Source organism: Sphaeramia orbicularis, chromosome 4 (assembly GCF_902148855.1).
Source record: "Sphaeramia orbicularis chromosome 4, fSphaOr1.1, whole genome shotgun sequence".
Classification (NCBI taxonomy): Eukaryota; Metazoa; Chordata; class Actinopteri; order Kurtiformes; family Apogonidae; genus Sphaeramia; species Sphaeramia orbicularis.
In genome coordinates, this window is record NC_043960.1 from 14,756,675 (window position 1) to 14,771,250 (window position 14,576).

The window sequence follows — 14,576 nt, forward strand, 5'->3', positions numbered from 1 at the left end:
CGCTGCATGATCTGAACAAAGAAAACCTGTCAGTTTGCTGTTAAACTCACAGGGAGATGAGAAAGATAGATGGAGATGGAGTCAGATTACACAAACACACACACACACCTACACACACCTACACAAACAGTGGCAAAGGATGTGTGTGTGTGTATCTTGTTAACATCAACAGAACTAATGCAATGTCTTCTTTACCTGACCAACATGTTATTATTGACCTGTCTTGGCTCGTTGACCATAATGACCTGTATATGTTATATGTGTGTGTCTGTGTGCACTGCCTCTGTGTGTGTGTGTGTGTGTGTGTGTGTGTCATTGGCTACTTGAATATTCAGGTATGTGAATGTGGTTGTAGTTGCAAGTATAACAAGCTTACTGTGTGAGACTAATGTGATTGTGTGATGTATCTATCTATGTGCGTGTGTGTGTGTGTGTGTTACTATTCATGGATTTCCCTACTGTATGTGTGTGTAGTCTAAATAGACCAGTGTTTGTGATAAACTAAAAGAATGGTCGTATTGTTGAGGAACCACAACAACAAGGTCTGGTGATGACACAGTGTGTGTCTGTCTCTGTGTTGTTCCATTACTGTACAAGGTTGAGTTCTGGTTCAAAGACTTTGCAGCCGCCCCCTTTGCCGTCCTATTTCTGGGGCCATTTGTGTTAATTGTACAGTCGGGGTTGACACGAGGCAGGGTGTGCTTGTTTGTGTGTTTTAGGCCGATGCTGTAATGACAGGAGGAGAACTAGGGGAGGAGACGGCACACTTCTAGAAGACACTAGGTCACCAGTGGTCTCATAGGCCTTTTTTTTCTGTGTGGAACCACCAATCTGGACTAACATGTTTTGGCATGTGGTCTGCAAACGCCCAATACAAGGGGCTCCATTGGTCAGTTTGTATGTGGATGGGTAGGGTTGGTTGTTTCTTTGCCATATTTCGCTAAAATGCAGCTGGTTATGCCTTTTTTGATAACTACCAGGAGGAGCTTTTGTTTGTGGAACAGTCTGGATCTTCACCACAAGCAATGCCAAAATATCCACAGTTTTAAAGCACTTTACAAATGGATGGTCTGGTCACATTATGGGGGAGGGCGGGGCTTATTGTTAACTGCTGGGCCATTCCATCCTTGGCTCTTTCTTACCTTTGTTGGTATGTGCTTGTCGTTGTTTACCATTGTTAGTATGTGATTATTGTTGAAATATATTGTACAGGGTGGGGAAGCAAAATTTACAATATTTTGAGGCAGGGATTGAAAGACAGTGTATGACCAATTAGTTTATTGAAAGTCATGAGAATTTATTTGCCGCAAGAAAATGTACATAATAGAAAATGTTTTTATTCTATGTGTCCTCCTTCTTTCTCAATAACTGCCTTCACACGCTTCCTGAAACTTGCGCAAGTGTTCCTCAAATATTCGGGTGACAACTTCTCCCATTCTTCTTTAATAGTATCTTGAAGAAAGTCGACATTGCTGTGTGATGTTCTATTGGTAGTATGTTCTAAAACGCCCCAAATAGCAGAATCCAGAGGGTTTAGATCTGGGCTAGAAGGCGGCCATAAACATGATTCCCAAAAATTGCTAAAGTTGGATTTGTTGCTGTTGTCAACAAGTGTTTTGGTGTTCTTGTGTAAGATTTTAACTTCAAATCATATTTTACTGCATTTCTAACGGTCTTGTTGTCTACCTCAAGTTCAATTGCAGTTTTTCTCATGGATTTGGTTGGATCCTTTAGGATTTTGGATTTGAGAGCTTTAATAAAAGCTTTGGTACGTTTTTTGTTGCTTCCTCCACTTCCAGACTTTCTCGTAATCGTTTTGCTCATAGTCATTCTCTTCTTTCCATTATAAACAGTCTTTATGGACACTCCAACTATTTTTGAAATCTCCTTTGGTGTGACGAGTGCATTCAGCAAATCACACACTCTTTGACGTTTGCTTTCCTGATTACTCATATGGGCAAAAGTTTCTGAAAAGGTATGGATAATAGTGTTAGGTATGATTATGACATCAATATATGTTTGGTTTCAAAACAACTGACGTAGTGCCTGCTGAGAAAAAAACAACTAAATGTTCATTGTAAATTTTTCTTCCCCACTCTGTATTATTAGTTCTGCAGACTATCATTTAGATAATTATACTAAGTGTAATAAACTTAAGTTTTCCTAATCTGTTTTCTATTGGTTATTTACATTATTAGGACTCTAAACAGAAGTTACTATATCATTAACTGTTTCATGCATGAATTATGAGAACCTTAATCAAGATTTTTTTTTTTCCTGAGTGTTTTTATTCCTCTTTAGGCATGAAAAAAAAAAAACAATGTGATTAAATATTTCTTTTAAATCAACCTGTTTTTCATGGAGTTACAAAAATGTCCACTCAGCTACACCATGAATTTTATTCTTGAAGCAAAGAAACATGTATTTAAAACCCAATATCAAACAGTAATATGAAAACAGTGAAATGAAACCATGTTTAATGCAGCGAATCTGATTTTTTCTCACATTTTAACATATTCCAATACTAGTTATTACTCACTTCAAGGAGATAATATGCAAAAAATAAATATTAACAATTGATTTCCACTTAAGAACCAACCAAGAACAGCAAAGTTACAAAAATGGTATGAATTGCAGTTTATGAAATGATGCATAAGTGTCCACTGTGTTGGTTGATATGGAACTAAAACAACAAAACCCATGAATATACAAGATTAAAGCTGTAGAGTAACTGTCCACTGTAGTGACTGCTATACATGAAAAGGTTAAGGAAGCAAAAGTAATGTGTTATGTTGTATAAATGTGAGATGGGGGTGGGATTTAATACATTTTCTTCCTCCCACTCCTTTTTGAGCAGTACATATTGAATTTATTTTGTTATTACTAATGTACATGTAATTGCTATTTTGTCTTGATCACCTTTATTTATTAATGTATTTGCTCAGATATTAGTTCCTTGTACACAAAAAAAATTTTTTTTTCTTCTGCTCAAAACAAATAAATGAAAATGAAATGAATAACGCAGATGAAGGCCACAAGCTGAAACATGGTTTAGTTTCAATAAAGTTGCTCTATCTGTAAGTAGCAGGGTTGGCGATCTGCTACAAGTGTTTGTTTTTTTTTCCGTCTCCACGTAAACTTGGAAGTAGATAGAGTTGTGTCAGAACCTTTTATTGTGGAACCACTGATCTTGACAGACTGTTCTTGACTTCTATCATCATGGTAGTTTCCTTAGGACTCAGATGTTGGTATTTGCTGTCACTCATTGTTGTGTCACTAACATCTAGAGACAGCCTTTAATACCTTGCCAGAAGGAGGGTCTAAGGATGGGGGATGCCCGGGACATCAATCCATTTGCTTCTCCGACTGTTTACTAACTGATTACTAGACTATTAGTTTATTTTCATTGTGTATTTTTTTTTTTTTTTTTTTATATCAATTCCTCAATTTCTGTAAAGCCATATGAGACGACTTTGTTATGATATTGGGTTCTATAAATAGAATTGAATACAGTTTTCCAACAAAGGATTGAGTTTTTGATCATCAGTGACATCTAGACATCTACAGTGGGCACTAAAATGCATAAAGCTGAAAAACTGAAAAAAAAAAGGCCTTAGTAGAAATAAATAACTCACTCAAGGTCATATAAACACACATAGGCATAGATTTTGGGATAATAGGGGAATATTTTAAACCAAGCACATTTGCCTCCCATTAAAACATGAAACTGACAAATTTGCTTTAAAAAAAACATTACAACTACTTTCTCCAATACTGGCCCAGCTGCAGGAAGTGCAGGCAGGCCTTTATTTCTGACCTTCTCTGAAATGGTCATATTTAATGCAAAATCTCATCTTGATCAGCTCAGTTTTGCAGTGCAGTGCAATACTATAAATGAAACAATTCCTTACCCCATACCAAAATAAAAAAAACCTGTAATATTTCAGTGGATAGAAACCAGTTATTGCTTGATCTCCTAATGCACATGTACAGTAAATTTCTACCGATGACGATTTTGCTGAAAACATGTCAAATACACTTGCATCCACTCAAATATGACAAATATACCTCAGATGGGATATGCAAAACAACAACAACAACAAAAAAATAATGCCTGATTATATTGTTGAATGCGTTACAGTACATTTGCGTAACTGGATGTGCATTATATGACAAATACCAGAAGTTTATGCAACAACAATGAGTCAGTTTCTTCTATGTAGTGCATAGGTTCAAGGGTACACAGGTCTGCAGGTTCAACCTCTGTCAGCATACTTGTCAGCATTTAGTTAATTAAAAATGACCAGTGTATATGTTAGTTAGAAGAGAATAAATATGTGTATGTGATTGAAAACACAATCTATTCCAGATTTCCTTTTTCATAAATAAAGCCATTTCTACCTAATGACATATCTTAGTTGCCTATGCCCATGAAAACACATTTCTGTCTGTATTTTCACTACATGATACATACAAATATAATGATGCTTAATATATTCCATTTGCATGAGTAGATCCTCTTAAATCCGCTTAAATCTTCCAGACTAGATCTTCAGGGTTGCCTTCTCTCTAAGTAACATGTCTAAAACAGCAGGTTAAGGACAACTTGGCAATCTGAAAAAAAGGAGAAAAGGAATGAGGAGGAAGATTAAACTGCAGCTTGTTTTTTGTCAGTCTGGGCCATATGGCACTTGCAGACTCTGTAGTGACCTCTAGGAAGTGTCATCTAAGGAAAATGACCAACTGACACTGGTGAAAGTCAGGGTTACCACCCTGACGAACCAAATGTCAAAGTTCACTGGAGCTAAATTTCCTTGGCTCATTTATCTGACAAGATAAATGTGAACAGCAGCAGCCTCTGTCATGTTTTATGTCCAGTGTGACATAAAACTGAGCTGTGAAGACAGTCCATTGTGTAACTGAATCTATTAATGAGTCATTTAAATACTATTTTAATCCATAAAGACCCAGTGCTACTTCTAAGTCAGTTCCCAAATGAGTTTTTTTCTCTAATTAACATTTAAACTTATTAAGTAATTTGTCACTATTTATTATAATTATACATATATATATATATATATATATATATATATATATATATATATATATATATATATATATATATATATATATATATATATATGTGTGTGTGTGTGTGTGTGTGTGTATTTTGCCTTTTTTTGTGTAAATCATGAATTTTCCTATATTTAAGTCACTAATCATGTAGACGTTCATAAAAGATCAGATTAAAGTTGAGAGTTATTGTATCAGAAACAGAGAAACTGAAGAAAAAAGTGACTTTTCAGTCAAATATGTCATTAACTGAACATAAACCATGTGTCTCCATCCATTGTCATTGGTCATTGATCCAACTCCATGGGTTTTACTGGTGAATCAATGTTGTAGAAAATGATAGTGTTTCCACGTTCACTACGGAGCCTCTGAACGTCCAAATGGGTAATATCTGATGACCATTAAAAGATGATAAACTGCACTTTACACCAATTATTTACATGTTTTATTAGTATTGGTGGTTCAACAGTTATTAAACATTGTAGATATGTAGATGCTTTTGGTTGCCAGTGGCTGTTTGGGTCTTTATGGGTTAAGCAACTCACTGAAGAAAGAGTAAGAGCATGAAAAGTGTTATCAGCTATGGTAAAGGAAACTACATAATGAGTTTTTTTTTGTTTGTTTTTTTAATAACCCATTGAATGCAAATGTGTTTTTCTTCCAGGACTTGCTCCATCTCTCAGAGTACGACCTCTTAGAGCTTGGGATCCATAATCACCTCCACCGCCTTCACCTTCTCACTTCCCTGCGTCTCCTCCAGGAACGAGAAAGGAGGCGAGGTACCTAGATATAAACACAAACACACACACACACACACACACACACACACACACACACACACGCACACACACACACACACACAGTTGAACAAACATTATCTGCCCTTATCTGCACCATCTGATTGTTGATTCTGGCTCCATGTCTCCAAGTGGCCTAGTTCTCATCTCTGTGTCTCTTACACATTAAAACAGAGACGGATAGTTTTAGTGTCATGTAAAGACATGCTTATGCCTGGGGGGTCTGGTGGTCATGGGGTTTGTCTGCTAGAGGACAATACTGTGTCGCAAACGCACATTACTAAAGCTGTCTGTAAGTGAGGACAGGAGTGCTGAGAGCTGCAGTCCCGCTGGGTTTAATCACTTGTAGACTTGTGTGTATCCATGGACGTGTGTGTGTTTCTGAATGTGTCTGTGTGGGGCTGTGCGTGTGCGTGTCCGACTGCTTTGTTTGCCCACTTTCCCATGCATTATACTGTGAAATCTGACTGTTGTCTGGGTTACCAAGTCATGCATGAGTTTAGTTTATATCAAGTGAAGAAGCCACTTAAATGCCGCATTAGATGTTAATAAAAATAAGCTTTTATATCTATGACATTAAGTTAAAGGCAAGAATATTTTAAAAGTTGCATCAAACAAAATCATTGGGGATTACACAGATTAAATAGTCAGTTTGCTCCAAGACAATGCATTATATTTGTGTCGGTAACCACAGTGTACTTAGTGTGTAACCCATAAAGACCCAAACATCCACCGGCGACCAAAACTATATATTGATTTAAAATGTTTTATACCTGTTGATCCGCTAGTTCAATCAATACATGTAAATAGTTGGTGCAAAAGGCAGTTTTTTCATGTTTTCATGGTCATCAGATATGACCCATTTGGATGTTCAGAGGCTCCGTAGTGAATGTAGAAAGACATCTTCTATAACACTGATTCACCAGTAAAACCCATGGAACTGGATAAATGACAGTGGATGGACACACTTCAGTTATTGATATCTTTGCTGAAAAAGTCACTTTTTCTTCAGTTTTGCATATTTCTGATACAATAACTCTCAACTTTAATCTGAGCTTTTATGAACGTCTACATGATCAGTGAATTAAATATAGGAAAATACCTGATTATCACATAAAAAATACAAAATACACAAAATACAGAGTATGATATTATAATAAATGACGATATGTTAATTAAATATTAAATGTGAAGACAAATCAATTTGTGAACTGCCATGGAAGTAGCGCTGGGTCTTTATGGGTTAATATGTTTATTGAAAGTTAAACAATGATATACAAAAATACACAACAAAAGCTTAAAAGAAAAAAAAGGAAAAAAAAAATAAAAAAAATCCCACCCCACACAAATACAAACTCCCCATCCCCAGTCACTTACAAAAAAAAAAGAAAAAAAAAGAAAAATGTAAAACGCAAATAAATAGACAGTCAGGAAGCAACTCAGCCAGAATACTGTGTAAAGGTTCATTCACCATGTTGTACTTAATTCCATTTGTGTAACTACTTCCCATTTTCACAAGCGGAGTAAAACAGGGCCTATAAAGACATACTTTCTCCTCCTATCTCATAGTTAAACCGGCAATTTGCTTGGCCATCTGGAATCAAGTGTCTTAAAAAACGAAAACAGACCCAAAGCTTCAGTGAGCGTATATACTTTACGATTTCCATGATCGTCACGAGTTCACATTTCTGCTGTAAAATTTTACTACTAATCCTGTTAATGTGACAGATGCTTAAGACGCTTGGGAAAAGCAAATCCATTTTTATGAGAATATTGATTTTGTGTCACAGACTGTACATAAAGATATAGACAAATATGATCAATATGATAAGTAAAAGAAATATACATGAATAAGTATGCACAAATATTGCTGTGTGTAATTATAATTATGTGGTTATGAGGCGGAAGATCATACGTGTATAACAACCAGGTTATTACCCCGCCTCCTGAAGGGGAGGCAAGGGGTATTGTTTTTGGTTTTGTTTGTTTGTTAACACTCCAGCAGCAAAACTGCTTGTTGAATTCATAAAAAATTGGGTTTGTAGATTGCCAGTGACCCAGAATAGATGTGATTACATTGGCAGGAATAAATACACAGAGTAGTAGAGATGCTCCAATTAGACCAGTTAGAAGGTGAAATGGAAGACATCAGTAAAACACACATGTGCATACCAGTATATACAGGGGTTGGACAAAATAATGGAAACACCTTAAAAAATCAACAAAATATAATTTAATATGGTGTAGGTCCGCCTTTTGCGGCAATTACAGCCTCAATTCTCCGAGGTATTGATTCATACAACTTGTGAATTGTTTCCAAAGGAATTTTAAGCCATTCTTCAGTTAGAATACCCTCCAACTCTTTTAGAGACGATGGCGGTGGAAATCGACGTCTTACTTGAATCTCTAAAACTGACCATAAATGCTCAATAATGTTGAGGTCTGGGGACTGTGCCGGCCATACGAGATGCTCAACTTCATTAGAATGTTCTTCATGCCATTCTTTAACAATTCTAGCTGTTTGGATTGGGGCATTATCATCTTGAGGTGAAGGTGTTTCCACTATTTTGTCCAACCCCTGTATTTGTATATGAGGTGCTTTTAGATTTGAGTTTAGTTACAGCTGTGTTTATTTTGATATTAGGAAGTGATGTTGATGCTATTTATGAACACAAATTGAATGAATACAGCTGTTTTATTATAGATTTCTGCAGAAAAACCAGAGGCAAAGAAGAATTTATGACACAAAAATGGTATATCAACACGAATATCATTTAATAGAGCTAAAACGTCTTTACTATAGGGATGTCATTTTCATTTCATTTTTGTTTGTTAACACTCTAGCAGCAAAATTATTAGTTGAATTCATACCAAATTTAGTTTATATATTGCCAGTGACCCAGAATAGATCTCATTACATTGTATTGTTTTGTTTTATTTTTTATATCAAATGTAATCCCCTCAAAACAACTGGTTACTTACATTAGTACCATTACTTCATGGTACCTAATAAAGCAGTTACACTCACTGTTCATGCAGAGGTGGACCTTACAGACCCTGTAGACCTCATTGGAATGGAGATTGTTGACTCACTGTCCTCACTATGTTGCTGTCACTATCTTGTAATGTATTTGGAAATGACCAAAAACAGTCACTTGCCCGATAAGGGGTTAAGGAAGTAGTGAGTTTGTATCAATGCTGTAATACAGGCACTTAAACAACACAAATGGGAGCAAATCTAAAGTCCATCAGAAAAAGGGAATAAAAAATAAAGAACTGCCTCTAATACAAGGCTGTCAACGGGAATAAAAGTGCTGCCAAACTTTTGTGACTGACATCTGAACAGTGACTGACAGATGTAAGAGGGAGGAATGAAGGACAAATATGTACACAGGACAGGAGATGAGGACTTCACACACATCCCTTTTTTAAAAACATTCATTTTCACATTCCTAAAATCACTTTGCGGCCGCTCGTGGAGCCCCAACCTGCAGGTTGAGCGCGGTTGCTGAGGTGAAACAGCCTCTACTTGAAATCACTCAGTCACCATCTACTGTGGTATTATCTGTCTGCCTGGCAGCCTGCCACCTCTATCATTACCACAAAGGCCAGATTTGTTCAGCTAATGGTATCCTTCACACATACACAAACACACTCAGCATCCACCAAAAATGCCAACTCAACATCTGACCCAGATAAAAGCATTCCAGTGAGAGCACCTTCAGGAGGAAAAACCACCCAGGCACACACACACACACACACACACACACACACACACACACACACACACACATGCACACTGACATTCTGCATCAGGAACATATTCATTTCATCATATTACAGGTTTTTTTGGCTACAGTATATGATTACGTGGTTAGAATAGGAATCTGTGTCAGGTACTTTCCTTGTTGGCAGGACTAAATATACAGAGTAGTAGAGATGCTCCAATTAGACCAATCAGAAGGTGAAATGGAAGACATCAGCAAAACACACATGTGCATATCAGAATATATTTTTTATATGAGGTGATTTTAGATTTGAGTTTAGTTACAGCTGTGCTTATTTCAATGTTAGGAAGCGATGTTGATGCTATTTATGAGCACAAATTGAATGAATGCAGCTGTTTTATTATTGATTTCTGCAGGAAAACTGGAGGCAAAGAAGAATCTATGATATGAAAATGGTATATCAGCATGAATATCATTTAACAGAGCTAAATAATAATAATACATTGGTTTTATACATCGGTTTTAGTGCTTTTCTAAGTATTCAAAGAGGCTTAAACGTCTTTACTATAGGGATTTCATTTTCATTTCATTTTTGGTTGTTAACAGCAGCAAAACTATTAGTTGAATTCATACCAAATTTGGTTTATATATTGCCAGTGAGCCAGAATAGATCTCATTACATTTTCTTATTTTGTTTTATTTTTTACATCAAATATAACCCCCCCAAAAACAACTGGTAACTTCTATTAGTACCATTACTTCATGGTACCTAACAAAGCAGTTACACTCACTGTTCATGCAGAGGTGGACCTTACAGACCCTGTAGACCACATTGGAACGGAGATTGTTGACTCAGACCCAGAATAGATCTCATTACATTTTGGGAACAAAAGGTCAAAGTTCAAATTTTTTATGTATTTTTCAAATCTTTTTTTCCCCCATTTACTTATAATGGGCGAAATGTCAAATGTCTGTAGCAGCAAAACTATTGGTTGAAATTCATACCAAACTGGGTTTATAGATTGCCAGTAACCCAGAATAGATGTCATTACATTTTGGGAAAAGTAGGTCAAAGTTCACATTTTTAATGAATTTTTTTGCATCTTTTTTTTCTCCCATTTACTTATAATGGGCAAAGTTTCACATGTCTATAAAAACATCAATTTTGTTTCAATTTACTTCAAACTTGGCACATATATAGAGGCAATTGATATGCTGACATCAGCACAAGCATAGACATGATGACATCAGCATGATCGATGCCAAAATAAACTACAATACGTGCGAGGGGTGGGGTTTGTTGTGCCTGGCACCACTTGTTACTTTTTTCAAATGAGTGGCCTCTAAAACTGTTTTAGATTCTGCTCTATAATATACAGTAGATTATGCCTTTTTAAAATGAGTGTAAAATGTGTCATGACCTCTTTATTATCTATGGAGATTATTACATTTACAGTATAATGATGTAAAATGCAAATATGCAGGAAAACCTCAAAGCTTTTTTTTTAGTTATTGATGTTTGCAACTCAGATATAGAGGAGTGACAAATTAAAGAAAAAACAACATGAACTACCTTTAACCTTAATTTCATGGGAGGAGTATAACCTGAGGATCTGTGTTGGTTTAGAAATTAACCAAATACCAAATACATATGGGACAAGCGGGGAAATTTTATTTGAATTTACTGACAATATTCCCTGGTTTTGATGCCAATGGCAGGTTTATTACTTACAAATGACTAAATGAAAAATTATCCTTACATTAGCTGCAACGCATGTCATTCATCTCATTATTTCTTGAGATTTGCATTTCTGAAGAATATGTTTTCTCTATCCACATCCTCCTGAATTTCCACCCAAAACAATTGTAAAACTTTAATTTACCATCTCCAGTCATCTTTCATAGTCTTTAACCAGGACAATAGGCTGAAAACACATGCAAAGGAAACAAAAAAGGTGCAACTTCAAGCGATATTAATTGACATGGTAGTAATATTATGACAGGACCTCTGTAATCAGGTCGGTAGTTTCTCATTCCATTTTTTGCCTTACAAATTACACACATGGAAGATTTGTGCGAAAACAGATTGTGTGGTGTAAACCTGACATAACACAATAACCCAGACTCTCCCATAGGTGTTATATTATTTAACATTTTCAGTGATGATGGAAAGTATTGTAACTTCCTAGCAGTTTTTCCTTTAATTTGTCACTAGTCTGTATTTAGATTAAATTACTGTAGGGAAAGGGCTGGTATGCGCTTGTCACCTGCAATCTCTAATCTGAGTCATCTGCTCTGAATTTAAGTAGTAAACTAATGCACATCACACTGCTGGGCGGATAACTTGATTTTAATCAGACACTTGGATCTGGAGAGGCGAGTTTATTGATGCAGACTGCTTCACTGCAATAACCTGATACTTCACACAGCTGTCAAGTTAACACTATTTAACACAACCTGATGCCGCTATCACCTGCTCTCACCAGATACATGCATTTACACAAATCCAATAAACACTGTTCTGTGACATAACGTCTTCCTCCCATGACTTGATTAATCTATCATTTTAAAAGCAAAGATGTCAACATTTGAGGATATAGATAGATAGATAGATAGATAGATAGATAGATAGATATCACAATAACTGTACACTAAAAACCAACACTTTAAAATAATAAGACACTGTAAGATGACAATTAGTAGTAAAAATGAATAAATAAGAATAGCCTGTATACAGGAATATACCATTCTAAGTTAAAAAAAGTAAAGTATTTATATACATTTATTTTATTTGTTATATCACAGCGTAGCATGTCAGCATTTCTCCAAAATGTTGACAAAGAGAAGTAATAAATAATTAAAATAATTGTTATTTGCTGCGTGTTATTTGAACAGAATAGAGTAGAATAGAATAGAATAGAATAGAACAGAATGGAATATTATTATTATATAGAATTGTTTTGTCATTGTCATAAGGCAATACAAAACTATACAAAATGAATAGTGACAAAAGAATTATAGAATGTATAGAAATATATTGAAATGTTATGATACAAGCCTTAAATAGAGATCACAAAAAATAAGTAAAATAATACAAGTATTAATAAAATAATAATAATAATAATAATAATAATAATAATAATAATAATAATAATAATAATAATAACAATGACAATAATAATAATGACAATGATAATAATAATAATAATAATAATAATAATAATAATAATAATAAGAAGAAGAAGAAGAAGAAGAAGAAGAAGAAGAAATAAAATAATGTGTTTTATAGTAAGAAAATGGAGTTTATGATTACTTTCCATTGACATGACAACAATAAATAATTGCTAAATTCAGAGAGTAACTTAATCCCATTCATTATCTCATATTTGCTTTGATGCATTGATACTGTACAAGTTTAGCTTCCTGAGTTAATAAAAGCTGTTCGGTTCATGTAGGGTCAGATCTATTTTGTACTTTCCTGAACTTTATGAGCCAAGGAAGTAATATGAATACCAGGACACACAGACAACTGACTGCCATGCTAAACATGGACTGACACGTGATGTACATTGTGTATGGGTGCGAGAGAGACAGCAGGTGTTCATTCAGTAAGTGTTTGTTTATTTGTTTGTGTCCCTGGTGGTCAACGGTGTCGTCATGGCAACAGAATACATCACAGTGTCCAGGTCAGTGTCGGCCCATTTGCTGACCACAGCTACAAACAGGTGACAAATTAAAGGACAAATAAAGAGTCATTGTATGGTGTTGTTTTAATACATACCTTGATTCTAAAGTCTGGTCTAACAAAAGATTCTGTCATTTGCTTTTTGCTATTTTTAATGGTGAACGCTACCTAACACATCAGGTTTAACTCTCTCATAGGTGTTAAATTGGGTTGAGATACAGTGACTGTGAAAACCATATGACTCATATCACTGCCATACTCATCAGCTCCTGTATTTCTGGAAATAATCAGTTTTATCATGATTTTCCTTTAATTTGTCACATCTGTAGATCTTTTTAGCTGCCCAGCTACACTTAATTCATCACTATGAAATTATTTAGTGTAACTTTACTGCTTGGAAAGAAACATTGATTTTAATACTCACCCTACATCAGTGCAATAGTCACAACAAATGCGCCTTATTTTCCTTGTACATATCCTATATTAAGTGTATATATCCTTATTTGTTGTACATAACTCATCTGTAATATAGAGTTAGCTTTTGTATATTTCAGTAGTTCTAGTAGTACTTTAGTTACTAATTTGTATTTATTATTTTATTCTGGAGCTTTTGCGCATGCCTACATTTTACTTTAGTATTTTGTATGACAGTCCATTTTGCACTAAGTGTTTTTGCTGCTAAATAGAACAGAGCTGCTAAACTGATTATTGTTGTTCCTGTGACAGTGACAATAAAGAGAAACAGTCGTGGAAAAAATTATTACACCATCAAAATTAATCAAAAACAATGGTTTTGCAATCAAGTACAAACTCCTGTGTGTATCATGCAAATAAAACAGACAGAAAAGAAAACATGGAATGTCTAAAAGCACTGTTTTTGTCAATACAATGCCATAGCTGTTGATGCAAGAACTGAAGTGGTTTTGGTTATTATCAAGAAAACCATGGAAAATGACTAGATATCAGCTTTTAAATGAAACTCTTATGGGCTATTTTTGTTGTTATCATTATATTTGTCCAAACAAATGTACCTTTAGTTGTACCAGGCATTAAAATGAGCAAGAAATTGTAGAAAACAAGGGTGGTCTAAAGATTTTTTTCCACAACTGTAGAACCATATATTGTAAAATTATGCTCTGCATTTTGCATTTTTCAGTGAAAATCAGGTATTCATTCCTTTTACTGCCAAGTGAGGAAAAGTGAAGAAAAAGTGAATGTTCCAGCAAAATACCAATAACTTAACATAAAAATGCCACTAAGCACTGTCTTTTGTCAAACTACATGGGTGTTGAT

General features: G+C 35.1%; 1 protein-coding gene across 1 annotated transcript in view; it reads left to right on the top strand.

The window, feature by feature from the left end:
- Positions 1-14,576, top strand: part of bcar3 (BCAR3 adaptor protein, NSP family member) — a 193,829-nt gene that overhangs the window by 37,160 nt on the left and 142,093 nt on the right. The window contains exon 3 of the mRNA XM_030132041.1: positions 5,738-5,852. Coding sequence (XP_029987901.1) covers positions 5,738-5,852 — 115 coding nt within the window. The remainder of the gene's footprint in view (positions 1-5,737; positions 5,853-14,576) is intronic.